Source organism: Atta colombica, unplaced genomic scaffold (genome assembly GCF_001594045.1).
Source record: "Atta colombica isolate Treedump-2 unplaced genomic scaffold, Acol1.0 scaffold27, whole genome shotgun sequence".
Lineage (NCBI taxonomy): Eukaryota > Metazoa > Arthropoda > Insecta > Hymenoptera > Formicidae > Atta > Atta colombica.
This window is the reverse complement of record NW_017259370.1, coordinates 3433623-3449761: the sequence shown is the minus strand read 5'-3', so window position 1 is coordinate 3449761 and position 16139 is coordinate 3433623. Positions and strand designations below refer to the sequence as shown.

General features: G+C 31.8%; 2 protein-coding genes across 2 annotated transcripts in view; one reads left to right on the top strand and one right to left on the bottom strand.

Moving 5' to 3' along the window:
- The window catches only part of LOC108689537, a 6875-nt gene extending 1132 nt beyond the window's left edge, over positions 1 to 5743 (top strand). The window contains exons 2-9 of the mRNA XM_018196330.1: positions 1822 to 1876; positions 1938 to 2099; positions 2176 to 2406; positions 2486 to 2791; positions 3800 to 3904; positions 3990 to 4147; positions 4561 to 4963; positions 5168 to 5743. Coding sequence (XP_018051819.1) covers positions 1822 to 1876; positions 1938 to 2099; positions 2176 to 2406; positions 2486 to 2791; positions 3800 to 3904; positions 3990 to 4147; positions 4561 to 4963; positions 5168 to 5388 — 1641 coding nt within the window. The 3' untranslated portion in view covers positions 5389 to 5743. The remainder of the gene's footprint in view (positions 1 to 1821; positions 1877 to 1937; positions 2100 to 2175; positions 2407 to 2485; positions 2792 to 3799; positions 3905 to 3989; positions 4148 to 4560; positions 4964 to 5167) is intronic.
- A 149-nt stretch (positions 5744 to 5892) lies between these two features.
- Positions 5893 to 16139, bottom strand: part of LOC108689536 (proto-oncogene tyrosine-protein kinase receptor Ret) — a 58776-nt gene continuing 48529 nt past the window's right edge. The window contains exons 15-20 of the mRNA XM_018196329.1: positions 12312 to 12619; positions 10529 to 10730; positions 10117 to 10246; positions 9466 to 9667; positions 8192 to 8370; positions 5893 to 7743 (exon numbers count right to left, since the gene is read on the bottom strand). Of these exons, the coding sequence (XP_018051818.1) occupies positions 7334 to 7743; positions 8192 to 8370; positions 9466 to 9667; positions 10117 to 10246; positions 10529 to 10730; positions 12312 to 12619 (1431 nt within the window). The 3' untranslated portion in view covers positions 5893 to 7333. The remainder of the gene's footprint in view (positions 7744 to 8191; positions 8371 to 9465; positions 9668 to 10116; positions 10247 to 10528; positions 10731 to 12311; positions 12620 to 16139) is intronic.

The window sequence follows — 16139 nt, the reverse complement described above, 5'->3', positions numbered from 1 at the left end:
TTATATTTAATAATATATATTTTTTAATAATTTATATTTTTTAATATTTTTTAATAATTTGTATAATTTAATATTTTGTATAATTTTTGTAAAAAAAAGGCTATTTACTTATATATTAAAATACAGAGTCATAATATAATGTGTGCCTTTAAGCGACACAAATGACACAATGAATCATTACATTCTTGTTGTTTGCCAATGTTAAACGAAGATGACATGATCACTGTGTCGCACTGTGTCGCTTGTTGGAAGGCACATAATGATAGAACGTTGCCAATGACAATGTCATTTATAAGTAAATAAATGATGATGAAATCATCATGACGTCTTTATAATATCATTATGACTTCTAGTTTTATCTGGGTACAGTCTGTTCGATAAAAGCGTGACTGATATAATTTTCGACGAATCTTACGTGTCACGGTTTCACAGAATTATTATTAACAATATTTGTTCTACACTTACAAACGTCTTAGATTTCTTTTATATATAATTGTCGTTTCTGACCTTTACAATCTTTTCGAATACATTCAAGGAAAATAGCTTCAAATTTTTTAACGTCTGTTATTAAATGCGTCATTCTTTAATAAAATCGGACAAAAATTAAGATTCTCTATAAAATATAGAGGAGAATTCTTCAGAAATGTTTGATGTAGCATTTCCAAATAAAAATTTACTCGATCATGCTCTTATGTTGTAAAATTGGATGATTTATTAATATAAAAACGCGTATTGATTGTATAGTATAGGTATAGTATAGGTATAATATAGGTATAGATTGTGTAGATTGTATAGTATAGTATACAGTATAGTATACATGATTGTATAAGTATAGTATACATGTATAATTTCTTCATTTTTTTTTACAATAGTTTAAAAAATTAAAAATAAAACGCAGCCAAGTTAGATCTAATGCTAGATCAATTACAAAAACATAAGTTTATTGTACAAACGTTTCAATCTTTATTAGGTCATTGTTTAAATTAAATACAATTTGAAATTAACGACTCATTTGAAAAACAATAACTTGCCAATATATATGATGATTTAGACAGTAAAAGTAATAAAATATAAATTCATCATCGTGTGTGTACACGATTTTGAAATTTTGTTATGGATGGTTGTGAGCATTAATTAATATATAAACGTAAGGAAATAGATGATGAAAATTTAGACAAAATGTAGATATGTTACAGCTAATGATTGTCATCCAATGGCTCTCTTATAGAATGATTTTAAAAACGCAATTGCAATTCTGATTTGCATTCTCAAACTGATAATGATCTACTCTAAATATTGTCTAAAACATAATTTGCAAACGATTGTATAAATAAAAAATTTTTTATAAAACAATCAGTAGCAAGCTATCAAAACTTCTCAACTCATATACCATAATTTCCATTATGATGATACGGATATACAAATAAATTAGGAAAGTGTGTGTCTAATGATAAAACGGTAATAAAATTAACGGTAATAAATAAAATTAACAATTTTGAAAAATAGTTTAAAAATTATATCTGTTTCTCTCTCTCTCTCTTTCTCTCTTATTGAATAAATTGTATGGATCACGTGATTAATCTTTCGATTATTATGCATGGTTGTAAGTAAATAAGATAACGAAAATCAATAATGAAATAATTAATTTTTGAATTACGTAAGAGATTGATGATTAAGCTGAAACAAAGTTTATCTTTAGCTATGTGTCATTCGATTGGTATATGATCTTTTTCCACATCTTAAGCTGATTGATTATCAATATCACATACAATGCAATTGCAAGACTTTCTATTCCATATTAAATTTGTTCTTTCTTTTTAGACTAACTTGACACAGGATGTCCGATGTATATTAACGTCAGTAGAAAGAGGGGAAGGTAGGAAGGTAGTTTAATTTGGAATATCTTTCAGACTCATTAAATACTATTTGATTTTTAGGTTGTGAAAAGCTAAAATTTGAGGATACTGAAAAATCATCAAAGCGGGATGGCACCGCAATTTTTACGTTGCACGCTTATGTGAATAAAAATTTGAAAAAAAAAGATGATTCCCAGCAGGCGACTGCTTTCAATTTGTCGGTTTCGGATATCAATTTTCATAGTAAGGAGATAATTAGCATTCGCGATATTTAATATACTCGAAACAAGTATATCTCTAATATCTCTCGTTAAATCAGGATTAATTACGCGTTATCAAAACATTATGGAGAATAAAGAGAACGCATGCAGGCACATACAGTTATACGGGAACGATAATCATCCAGTGCCTAAACACTTATATGTGTCATGTCCGTTCTCTGATGCTGCATACGAGGGATCACCATATCATTTGGAATACACTGCGATCGGAGAAGATTTTGTGTATAGCAGAAAATACGTATTTTATGTGCCAGATCATGAATTTATCGGTAGGTTTTCTCGTTTATCTCCCTTTCTTTCCGTCCCGCGATTTCGCATCTTTCGTAACTACCCTCGAATCTCTTCCAGAAAATAGTGTCCAGATCGAGAAATTTATGCCCTTCATATATATCGACATTTCTGATCGATCAAATGCGGCATTGTACATACAACCGCTCCCGTTGACGTACAACGTGACGGAATACAAGGTGTGGCTGATTAGTAATGATACGAAGTCGACGCTCACGATGATCGTCCCTGCCAACGAAGACCACGGGCATATACGGCTCAACCTCTTAGCACCAGACGGCGTCTATTATGTTAAAGTCGCGGCCTTGCATCCTAAATGCGGCGAGCACGGATGTGCGAACAGCACATCGCCCTATGTACACATAAGTAAATGCGATTTAGCTCAAAATTTTCTTTTTCTTATCTCTCCCTTGCCGTGCAAACGTTTTTGTAGTATCTATTTAACATAAATGAAGATTGTTAATGTCCGATGTTTTTTTAATGGATTAAGTGTTTTCAAAAAATATTAAAAAGTTCATGTAGCTTCCTCAATAGTACAAAATTTGCAGCAATGTTACTGCTGCAATATTGCAGCAATATTCCTGCAAGTTTTATGCTGTTGGGGTTTCTTAATTATTCTAAACGAAGAATTTATAATCGTAATTTAACAAATCTCTATTAGTTTTTTCAGGAGCGGAACGGCGCGCCCGTACCCACTTGTTTTCAAGATATTCGTAATTTTAAAAATCGCCTGGACAAAAATTACCTCTGTTTGCACGGTAAGGGTTAAGAAAGTGACTGAAATAAAGAGAAAAATTGAGAATCAGCGCAGTAAGTAATGCGTATTATTATATAACTATAGCTCAATTATATAGCTGTGAAAACTATAACACCTAATTGTAAGTTCAAAAGCGTTCTGTTCAAAGTAGAGAATGTAAGTAAATCTTTATTGCATAACAAATGATAGATAAAAGTTTGAAGGTTTTTTTACCTATAATTTAGTATTTAATACCTTATAGTACTAATTATACATAGATTACATACAATCATCCAAATAATTATACATACAGTCATCCAAAATTTTTTGCGTCGGATCCAAACAATTTGTTATTGTAATTGAGAATTAAAAATTAAATAATCCTATGGAAATAATTATATAATCAATAAACAAATGTCAAGCTTATTATTAAGTAAATTATGTAATTATGTAATTATTTCCAGTGAATTATATGTATATTGTCAGTTTTAAAATAATTTTTATTATTTATCGCGTTGATTCTCAATTGTTCTTTTTATTTCAGTTTTATTTCTAATTTTTAAATGTTTTTATTTATTTTCTTTTTTGTCTCATTTCTGGTTCTTCCTCTCAACGCTGCTAATTCCGTATTGTCACAGAACACGCGTCCCATCAACTGTTAATTATGATAATCAGCTTAGTATGGATACCACCGGTATTGTTATACGCGTTGTATCACGCATTTAAATTATACAGAAAGAAAGGTGAGAATGTTATCAATCCTTTTTTCTTTCCAGAATACGTACTTATCTAATTCGTTTGTTTTAATAAATTTTTTTTTAAATATAGTTTTAAAAAGAGTAGCAATGAAGCCGAACTGCTTGCTAGTATACTCACCGACGCATCCGTCGCACGTGAAAGTGATGGCTGAGTTAACAAAATACCTACGATATTGTAATATCAATGCCATGATCGACATATTTGATATTGCAGAAACTACCAGCAAAGTGAGTAATCAAACAAATCAACGATGTAATATATTATGGCAATTGCTTTCAAAAAGATAAAAATCCACGAGTCGATAAATACAAATTTGATTGATTCATAATATGTGAATGCTTGTAAGAACAAGAAAAAAAAATTCGATTTAATGCACAACAATTCATAATGATAAATATATTTATTTTTCATTGATTAATTTTTACATATCAAGAAATAAATATATTTGTCATTATAACTATGAATTATTGCGCACTGAGTACCGTATTTTTTTTATTCTTACCTCCTCTTGCGAACATTTCTTTTGCCGATTTTTAATTTTGAGCGTTTTAATATTTTATTTATTGCTTATATTATAATATATGAATTTTTACGACGTGGTGTTCACAGATAGTTCAACGAAATAATCGTATAATTACAGGATCCAGGACTCTGGTGTAACACCGCGTTTCAGATAGCGGATGTTGTATTGGTCATAACATCTCCGCCGACATCTGCGAAATTCGATGCGACAATCATTTATCGAAACATAGACAACCACCTGTTGCGATTGCTGAAGGAAAACTATCCTCGGAGAAATAAGAGATATTATGCGATACACCTGCCATATTGTAAGTCGGACGATATACCAGAGGAGGCACGGCTCTTCAAGAAGTTCCGTATACCCGAAAATCTAACTAGACTTGTGGAAACGATCCACGGAATTGCTTGTCTACGATTCCTTACAGCTTCTGATCGAGAACTACTTGAGAGCATTAGATTCGCTACGGCGAAGATATCCGAGGATGAAGCCTCGAGTGTGATAAAAAATATCGAGGAGACTGGTGAGTAATGTTATCGCAGATACTCGATTTTGTTAATTGCCATAGCAACACCTTGCTATTGCTTCATTCTCTTTCGTATACTTTTCTTCGATTCCAGCGTAATTTTTTGTTTTATTTTTTTTTGTATTTGAGATATTTTTTTTTATTATTGTATCAGTAATTTTATATTAGTTGCAATTTTATATCACTCTGAATTTTCCTTAGATGATTTGTTACCGATCGTTGTACAAGAGACTGCAAATTGCAACATCGAACAACCCCTCGAGATTTCTAGGCCTGACGCATCAGATAGCGATGTCATACCTCAGTCTTTCACGACTTGTATTGACGAACTGAATCTACTCGGTGAGACTGAAGATGAGAAATCTTTCGGCATTAATTCTACGAATGATTACGAGTTTCACGTAGATAAATTGAATTTGTGATTTTTTTTATATGTGTAATGAATAGATAGTTCTTAGTAGAATATTTTCTTATTATTTTTTTATCGATTAATTTTATATGCGGTAATTGACGAAAAAAAAAATAAAAATAATTGACGAACTAAAAAAATATCTTTTTTTTATAAATTTCATCGATTTATCTTTAATGTTCAAAACTCGAAACATATATAGGTATACAAAATACATAATAATTTAATAAAAAATTATTTTATTATATATATTTATTATATGTAATCATCATTTAGCTTTATTACGATTTATATATATCAAATTTATAAAAATATTTTTAAAGATATAAAACACATTAATAATAAATTTTTGTGATGTTTAACAATAATTATTTTATTTCGTTTTTACTTCCTTTTTCCTTATCATTTTTTTTATTATCTTCTTCCAATATTTTTTTAACTTCGAAAAGATCACCATTATAACAGAAGAACAAGCACTATTGGGAATAAGGTAAAAGTAATAAAAGGAAATAATATTCTGTTTGGAAGCGTCTTTTATATGATTTTGTGATATATCAGTTACAAGAAAATAATATGGCACAATATTATTCGGTTCGTAACGCGCGTGCTTCAAGTCGTTGTTATTAATGCCCCAAAGAGTTTAACAAGGAAACAGGAAAACATCGAACGTGGTACTAGTTGAAATCATACACAATCGTGTTAGAAAACCTGTACGATAAATAACTAGACTAATCGTGGGTGGAATGTTGTATCTTATACATAAATACAAAAGGGACGATTCCGTTCCTAGTGAGGTACGGCGAAACACAGTCTTCTTCGGATATGATGTCGCAAACCGGAATCCACACACGCATCTCGTAAAAAATACTACTCTTATACTTCGGTCGTATCTCGAGCTACGTGCGATCTGCTGCTTCGTTATGTCGGACACACAAAAGCCACAAAAGCTAGTGCGACAATAGAAAGTATTTTGTTTCGAAAAAAAGCGTGATTAAATTTCAAATTGAGTAGAGTGCCGTTCAATTTCATAACCACGGATCTATTTATCAAAAAAGATTTGATGGAAGACCAAATCTGCAACTTCTCGCGAGTTTAAACGCTTAATATCGCTCGGTAAATTACGAGTGAAATTTTTAATATTAATAAAATGAAAATGTTTTCTTAACTTATTTGCACTTATTTAAGCTTGTACTTGTAACAGAAACTGCTAATGCTTAAGAAGAAATAACTTATGGCCTTTAGTTGGGAAGTTTGACGTTCTTAATGAACAACTATTTTCAAACTTCATCACAGTTGCGTGGTGTGACATACAGAAAATTTTTAATGCTGAAAATACGTTGATCTTTTCAAGAAATCGCTCGAATAATTATAATACGTAACTATTATTAATAGTATTAAAAGCGATCTTACCAATGGTGATCGACAAACAGCCGTATGACTTTAAGTACATAAAAACACGGCAAATTAATTAGTAATTTATATTTGGTTTAGCAATCACTGCGCAATATAATTTACCCCTAACTTTCTATAGAGCATTTCGTCCAATCAAGAATTCTTTCAGGAATTCTTTCTGCAATACAATTTAAATCGCGGTTTATTCAGTTCCACAGAGTTAATATTTGCTTTTACAAACGCAAATTTTCAGCCAGTATATTACATGTTATCGTCTTTCTGCGCAATTCCTATAAATTGCCATAAAGAATGGCGTTTCTCATCCTACGCGAATCATTCGCTTTCAATTGCTCTCTCACACAATTTTCTCTCATACTTCCTCGTTAAATAAATATTCTCCTCTTTCTCGCATAATTTGCGATTGACAATTACTCCCTCAATCAATTACCTTTATTTTCTTTCATTCATATTTGTCTTAAGACTAGGAAAACTTGACGAGGCTCAGAAAACTGACGTGTTTTCCTATTTTGGATTTTTCTCATTTGTTCAACGTAAGATTACGTCGATCAGTTCGTCACGTTATTGTCAGTCTTTTCGTCATCGTCCAGATTCCTAAAAACCAAAAGATCCTCCGTTTCCGCCGATTTCTTTCCTTGCATATCAATGTAGGACTGAGGTCGTTCGTTGGGAGGTGTTTTCAGATCGTTCTCGCTATTGCTAGTCAGGCTGGTATTTCTCAACTTTATCGGACTTTCATAATGATTGGCTTTCAAGCTTAGAGGTCGTTCGTTTACATAAGGCGACTTCATAGGTTCTTCAGGGAAGGATGCTATGGATGGCTGCCAGAGCGCCTGCAGCTTGTCTACCTTGTCGCATTTTGTTACTGGCTCAGAAGATATTCGGCCGAGATAGTTGACAGTATCTGTCCTTAGAATCCCATTGACAGTCTCATCATCAACCTGATCGCTACCAGAACCTACAAAAGATTTGGTAAGAGATCCTTTATTTATTAACTGGTGTCGTGGATCTATCTTGTAAAATATAGTTAAATAAGGGCTTAAACATCGAAAAGATATGATAAAAATGTTTTCAGATCGACAAAGATTAATGAGTTTATATCAATAAAAAATTATATTAATAAAAATATAATTAGCTTTTTAAAAATAAGAGTTTAGTGGATCCATGACGTTAGAAGTGTAACATCTTTTTACGACAATAGTTAAAGATTAAAGATTTGAAATCATATTATCTGAAATCATTAAATAATTTTTGATAATAATTGAATGAGGTTGAGAATAGTAGCATTTGGAAATAATTTAAAACTGCTAAAATCCAGAAATTTCTTACCTCTGAATTAATTAAAAATATCAAAGGTGATAACAATTATTTATAGACGATATTTCAAATCGATTTATTTTATTTACCACTCGCGCTATCCAAAGCTTGTAGAGATGCAAAGTAGGCTTGATTATGGACGATTCGTGGATTAAGATCGAGATATTCGACACCATCCTCTAGCATATGTTCCCAATGATTAGTTAATTCTTTGAATGATGGTCGCATACCGGGCTCTTGATGCCAACATGACACCATCAACTTGTACCTGAAAAAATATCACTTGTTACAATCAAACCGAAGCTTTCCTTAGACGAGGTTATAAAAGATAGGAAATGATTTTCGTCTTCCGTTTGCGCGTAAGAAAGAATATACTTTTACGACGAGCTTTATGACGAGCAGAAATAGTTGACCTACTTTATTTTAACTATTGACATTTTTCCAATACTTTTTTAAAAGTATAACTTTTAATAATAGTTTAATTGAAAAAGATGTGTGTTTTCACATCACGTTCAAAGATTCAGCCATATTTTTGTTTACTGCTATTTACTACTTTCCCTATTCCTTTATTTTCTTTCATATTACTGGTTTTGGAACTATGTTATTAATTTAGTAATTTGTATATATACACAACATATGATGCTGACTTCGCAGTATAGATCTAATCTTCACAGAAAATAAATGAATTTCACGTGTGTTATGAAGTCACGCTAATATAATCATGAAAATTTCCTGTGATAATTACGCACTAGTCCCTCGTAATTATGAATATCGTATAAGTTACACGCAGTCCTAAGCCCTTTGATTTTTATCTGTGTTAGTCAGTCAACTGAATTAATTCTGTTGATCTGTGTCTATATGACCCAAAATGTAATTCCTGTTTTTATTAATATTTTAATATTACAAATTTTTTTCTGGTAATTAATGACTTCATTTGTTAGTGTATTTATTTTGTGAATGTTTTTTATTTTTAGAGCTTTTTATTATTGATTCAAACAATATAGTTTTGAACAGATCAGCATGATTAACTTTCAGTTAGAACTTGGAAAAAGCCGAGTTTTAAATTATAATTTTCTAAAAAAACAACTAGAAAGAATGTAGGAAAAAAAAAGAAAAAGAGTGAGAGGAAAGATAATAATAACAAAGAATAATTTTAATAGGTATACAAAGACACACAATTACGAAAAGAAATAGTTATGTTGAAGGTGGATTAGCAAAAGTAATTTTCACATAAAAGACAATTACAAGAAGCAGATTTTATTTAATAAATGTCACTAAATTTCTAAGTGGATTTAAAATTGATGATCTTTAAGATTAATGAATGTTTAACGCTCTAAATCACTGAAGAGAATTAAGCACTTACAGCTGTTGGGAACAATTAGACGGCTTCTCCATACGATAGCCGGCCTTTAGTAAATTGTAGAGATTATGTACGTCGACTCCAGGATATGGAGACGCTCCTAACGTGACCAACTCCCATAGGAGCACGCCGAAGCTCCAAACATCCGATTTGCTGGTATACACATGGTCGGCCAGGGATTCCGGCGCCATCCATTTTACAGGCACTACAGGCATGAACCGTAAAACCTTGGATAACGTGAAGCAGACTCGTGCGATTCATTAAAGATGTTTTTCTCGTAAATACACCCGAAAGAATTACGACCGGATTTATTCCGTCGTGGTTGAATTAGAATCGTTAGGATTAAACTTGTTAAATATTGTCCCCGCCTCGCAAAATTGCACTTTTCAATACTAAATTACGACACTTTTTGTCTAATGACGTAGATTTGTCATTGTTATGTGAAATAAAATTATACTTTATAAGATTGATTTGATATTTTTTTGATATTATGTTTGTTAATTGTAATTCTCATTATCGGAAATGAATTTAACTAATAATTGATTTAAAATATTGCTATAATTTGCTGCGTTTGCTTCAATAATGAGAGAATGTAACGGAAAGTCTATAAGTTTTGAGTCGGCGTACAGATTATTAATTAATGGATGATCTTACCTCGTCCTTTGCTTCGCTTTAAATACGCATCGTCCTCATATACATCACGAGTTAGCCCGAAGTCCGAGATCTTGCAGACCTTACCGGTTGCGAGCAAAACATTTCTCGCCGCAAGATCCCGATGCACCAACTGCAGTGCAGAGGAAACTTTGATTAATTGCTAATTACTTGACCGAGTCCATTTGAAGCATTTCACGACTTTGACTTCCAGAAAGTTGCAATCACATATTGTTAAGTTTCACTAACCAAGTTGCAAGGAAAGTCAATTTGAATACTACCATTCTATTACTAATTTTCAGTTAATTCTATTATATAATATATTTTAATCATTTTTAGTTTAGATATTTCTAATAAGTTCAGTAATTTGGAAAAAAATCCAAATAACTTTATGAATATTTTGAAATGATATTACCTTAATATCAGCGAGATATGTCATTCCTTTGCTTATTTGCCAGGCGAACGAGAGAATATCGCGCGGCGTTATGGTATAGTTCAATGCATTATCGCTACATTGCGATTCCTCACTGACGTTGATCGGCGAAGTGGAAAGAAGAGACGTCGGTGCGGGTATTCTATTCTCCGACTCCAAGTGTCGACTGCGTCTCAGATAATTACTGAAATTTCGTGTAAATTTATCCCATACACCGTAAGCATTATCTGAGAAATTGGTGGTCAATAATCCATCCATTTCTGAGAAACTTATTGTCAGGACGGTGATGGAGCTCCAGGCACGGACATCGCATCCGCGGAAAAATTTAATTACCGAGGGCAACTGGTTTTGCAAAGGTTATTTACCTCCGACAGTGACGGAATTCCATGTGGTGGAATTTCGCATCACGATAAATTCTCAGAGTTATTTCCGCGTTTGTAAGTCGGTCGCATTGCGCAATGTCATTTAAACGTACACATATATACATATATATAGAACTATTGTTGGCATAAATAGAAGACAAAACTGCTCGACTTTTGATGTTATCACTCGACTATACGAGACAATGAAAATACCAGACGAATACCAAGCATTAATATCCGCGCGCTATTTATTCATTTCTTTACATTTAACAAAGGGAAAATTTTCTTTTAAGCTTTCTGGAATAATACGTACATTTATCTAAGTCCTTTGCTAGATTTTTAAATATATTTATTGTATTAGGATGTACACGAACATTAATCTTCATTTTAAAATGATGAGAAATAAAAACGAACACACATTTTTCTAACATTTTTAGAAAGAACAATTGAAAAAATTTCTTACAAAAAATTATTAAACTTTCATGTTAACGAATTTCCAAAGATGATCATGTGAGAATTTAGTTTGGTTACATGTGGAAGTTTGATAATTTTTTGTAAAAAACCTTTTTAGTTCTTTATAATAAAGGAGTTAGAAATATGTATGTGTTCGTTTTTATTTCTCACTGATGGTTGTGGCATGAAAGATATCAGTATTCTATACTTCACGCCAAGTGCACCGTGTCATTAATTATGCCAACATCATTATGGCAACATTATAATTAACAATTCAGTTGGGTAAGGCATTCACGTTTGGCATTTTAATAGAGAAAACTATATGATATACTCCGAGAAAAGAAGAAATTCAAAAAGTGAAAACCAAAAGATAGGTGACTAAAGAATGGGATCTCCTTCGCTCGATCCAAAATACAAACTTGAGCATACATGATACAAAAAAATCTATTCTACATTATTTAATATCTACATTATTTAATTTTTAAGGAAATATTAAAATCGAAGGTTGATGATTTGATGTTTTTGTCATTGCAAATTTTGTATTTTAAAAATATAATAAATGTTTGACTATATAATTTATATAAAGTTTTATAAAGTTTTATAGAGAATGTACACTTTTTATATTCATAATACTTTATGTTACATAATACTTTAAATTATATAGTCATATATTTATTACATTTTTAAAATAAAAAATTTGCAAATGACAAAAATATAAAATCAAACAGTATACAATTTCTAATTTAATCTTGGAAAATTGCGTTATTCATACACAATAAAAGATAGAATTATCTGAGTTAAATTCAATTTCGAAGCAAGACGCACGAATTGCGTCAATCCAGCCTCCAACCAGCAGGACTTTTATCGATAAGACCAGAAGCTCGTGAAACGGAGAGGTCATAAATAGCATCAAGACAGCGGCGGTCGAATATATCACAGCGCGCACTTACCGTAAAGAACCAAATTCGGCGAATTCGATGATGAGGTAGACAGGCGCGCCTTGCGGGGTCGTGCAAGCACCTAATAATCGAATCACGTTCGGATGTTGCGCCTCCTTCAGAAGTTGATACTCGGACAGCAGATCTGCTAGTTCGGAGGTACACGCGTCTTCCTTCAGAGTCTTCACTGCGACAGTCGTGGGACCAGGAATTCCGCCGATGTTCATAGCTTTAGCGCGCAAAACGCGCCCGAATTCACCCTCGCCCAACACCTGTTCGATCTTCAGAAGCGACCGGGGAAATTCCCATTTTGGATCCGGCTGAAATTCCACGCAAAAATTCGGACGTTAGATACATTTGCAATCAATTTCATATTTTACTGCATGTTCGAGAAAGAGATAGAAACAGATAACAATTTCAAATTTTCTTCTTGAAGTTATAAAGAAACTGTTAATCATAAGCTAACATTTTGACATTTGTGTTTTGTAAGCATGACCTATTTACATTAATATAGGTGATACTAATTTATTATCTGATTTCAATCACTCTTATTTTAATTGTTTTCTTTGCAACACGTGTAATACAATTTGAGAAATTCTGAAGATGGAGAATGCATGTACGATTAATAAATCCTTTCGAGCTTGTTACGATAAGAGCTTTATTCTCTCTAATCCAGTGTTACGCCTCGCTGGAACATGTTTCCAAATTCGTGTCAGACGATATCTGTTCGGCATTATTTCGCACAAATTGCTTTGCAAAGGATGCGAGTGGTTACCCAATTAAACGACGATTCAAGAATGATAATAGGATGTAGTTAATAAGAAATACCTCCACGAATTAATAATCACTTTGAATTAGTATCTGCGTACATATTATCCATTGAGAATTTTGTTACAAGATCCCTTTGATCAAGAAGAATGAAACATGATTTTAATATCTACCAATTGTAGAAATTAGTCTTAATTATTTGTGAACTGAGATTGTATTTAGAAAATATGAAGAAATGGATTTTTTTGCATTCTGTTTTATATTGCAAAGAATCAAGCTCAGTAAATTTCTTCTGGTAATGTGACATGTAGAATTATTTTAGAAAGAAACTCAATGTACTTTTGATATGTAAATTTTGTAACGTGTTAATTCTGTGGTATTTCAAATGATATTACCGCGTTGTTCTCCGAAGAATTTTCTTCTAAAAGGATTAGTTATTTTTTACTAAAGTGAAAACTCATAGAGAGTTTATTGCTGTAAAATAATATGGTTTTAGTTTCGATTTTTTCAATTTAACAATTTTTAAGTAAGATTGTTGAGAAAATCACATCTGTTGTAAACAAGAAGCTAAATATGATTAGGACATACTGCGAGTAAGCAATTTAGTAGCAGATAAAGCTGCGTAGTGTCTATTTTAGACGAGGGAATTAATTACTAATTGAAGCAGATTAATTTATTCCTTGATCAAAGTCTAATTATATTATATAATAAAATCATTTTATTCTAAAGACTGATAACGTAATTTGTATGATGTAAAAGTGCTCTCTCGATGAATTCGCGTGTGTGTCAAAAAAGGTTTACTCCGCAAACTCAGTGTTCACTGAGCTGCATACGCCATGTTAGAGCCGATCCGACTTCGTTTCGTCTTTATTGAATAAAAGACTTTATCTCGCTAGTGTCGTTTCAAGAACGCCTTGCAAAGAATAGAAATATCGTGAATTCTTTCCACCAACATTTCACGGCTTCGTTTGTCTTTTTTTCATTGATATTTTTATCGTTCTTTCATTCAATTGTGGATGCTTCAAGCAATGGAAAATATCTGTTTGTCTTTTTTATTTAAAAAAAAGAACAGAAAAAAGATTATGCAATAAATATTACTTCATTAATTTAAAATGTAATATTGCACAAAAATAATGAATTATATAAGATGTATATTTTATTAAATTCTATTATTTTACCTGAGAAATATATATTTTGCATTTCTTTGTTTGCATATTTTCAGCTTTTTTGCTATTTTGTGGTATTTGAAGGAAATATAACGCAATAAATTTGCATTCCATTTTAAAGATAAAAAATTTTTATTAACCAGATCTTTTTTATTATTTATATAAAAGAAGAATTCGCTTAAAGTAAAATACTTTGTATTTTAAGAAGATCTTGATGGTCTTCTGCAAAAAAAATCCGGCGACCCTCATAATTTCAAACATTGTTAATTACGACAAACGATTTTAGAAATTGTTCCCAGATGCGGGAATCGAACTTTAATTTCGGTGTAACTCTCGGAACAAATAAGAGTGGTGCTAAAAAGTTTTTGTAACTGAGAAGTGAGTGCAGACTAGTTAAGATTCCTGTGCATTCAAAGTAAATTACAGGTCTCTACATGCCAAGAACGTATCCACGATTGCAGGGCGAAAACACGCGATCGCCTGGGACACAGAAAAGCAATGGTGAGAAAAATGACAAAATGAAAAACTATCGGCTTTTATTTCCGAGAAATAATAAAATGCGAATGAATTTCATCTTCCATGATCCCCTGATATGATTCCCTGATATATAATTTGCAAAATTCGCAAAGTATTATATTCTGAAAGATGCCCAAGGCTCTTAGAAGATTTCCTTCAAAATTTTAATGAAACCTTAAATTGAAGCAACCTCGATTTCTCTTATTCCCTCATTAGTAATCAGCTGGGGCATTATATCTTTCCAAGAGGATTTAATAAAATTAATTCTCTCGAAGAATACGCAACTTCTATTTTACGGAAAAATTTTTTTTCCGCGATTTAACATCATTCTAAGAGATGAGCGATCAAGCACGAACAGCGCTATTACTAAACAAATATCCCGGACGAATTTGAAGACTACGAAGCTTGACCGAGTTTCTGAGACGCGTTTAGATTCCGAGAACCAACCCTCTAGAACTCTCGCGCTTCTCCGTGCGGAAAGCTGAAAGAGCTTACGCGCTTTAGCACGCTGCTTGCAGGATTACAAGAATGCGCGCTACACGCGAGCACGCACGTACGACGTATCACGTGCGGAAGGCGACTGTACGGAAAAGTCTGCGGATCGTGTTGTGCAGTTGCAGACACAGCTGTGGAAAAGGGTTTTATGATTTTTCTCTCGTGAGAAGAGAATTTATTAAAGAAACAAATAAATAAAATGAGAAATTTATTTTCCAGTGGAAAAATTTTCCGTCACGCAAAGCTCTTTGGTAAAGATTAAACTGTATGATCGCTTTATTCGCACAAATATCGAACGGATTATTTTATTTATTATATGTATACGTGACTAGAAAAAATGAATAAAGAAAATGAAAAATAGAAGCTTCTTCTCTTGAATTCATATGTGAAAAAGAATTTAACGTTATCTATATATATAATTCGTTCGGTTCGTTTAATTTTTAGCACTTTCTTTTTCAAGCGCAATACAAACGTATATCTTGAAAACAAACTTATAGAAAAGAAATACTTTTATATTAATAAAATATTGAAGATATATAATTAATTAAAAAATGAAATTTAATATTAAATTATACAATTTCCTTTTTAATAACAAATGCTTGAATTATGTCCGAAAACTTACTTGCAAACCGAATTGCAAGATTCATTAACTTAAAAACGTGATAATTTAGATGGAAGCGGCTTACGGAATAATTTTATTACTAAGAATAATTTTATTTAAGAATTGTTAAAGAATGAAAAAACTTTTTTATCTTTTTATCATTCGTTGAGAAGTCTGCTGTGGCTAGATAATATTTAAAGTAATAAGAAAGTTTCCGCAACTTTGCAGACTCTATATCTTAGATAATGTCTATTCAAGTAATATATCGAGGATCAGAATATAATTAGGATTTAT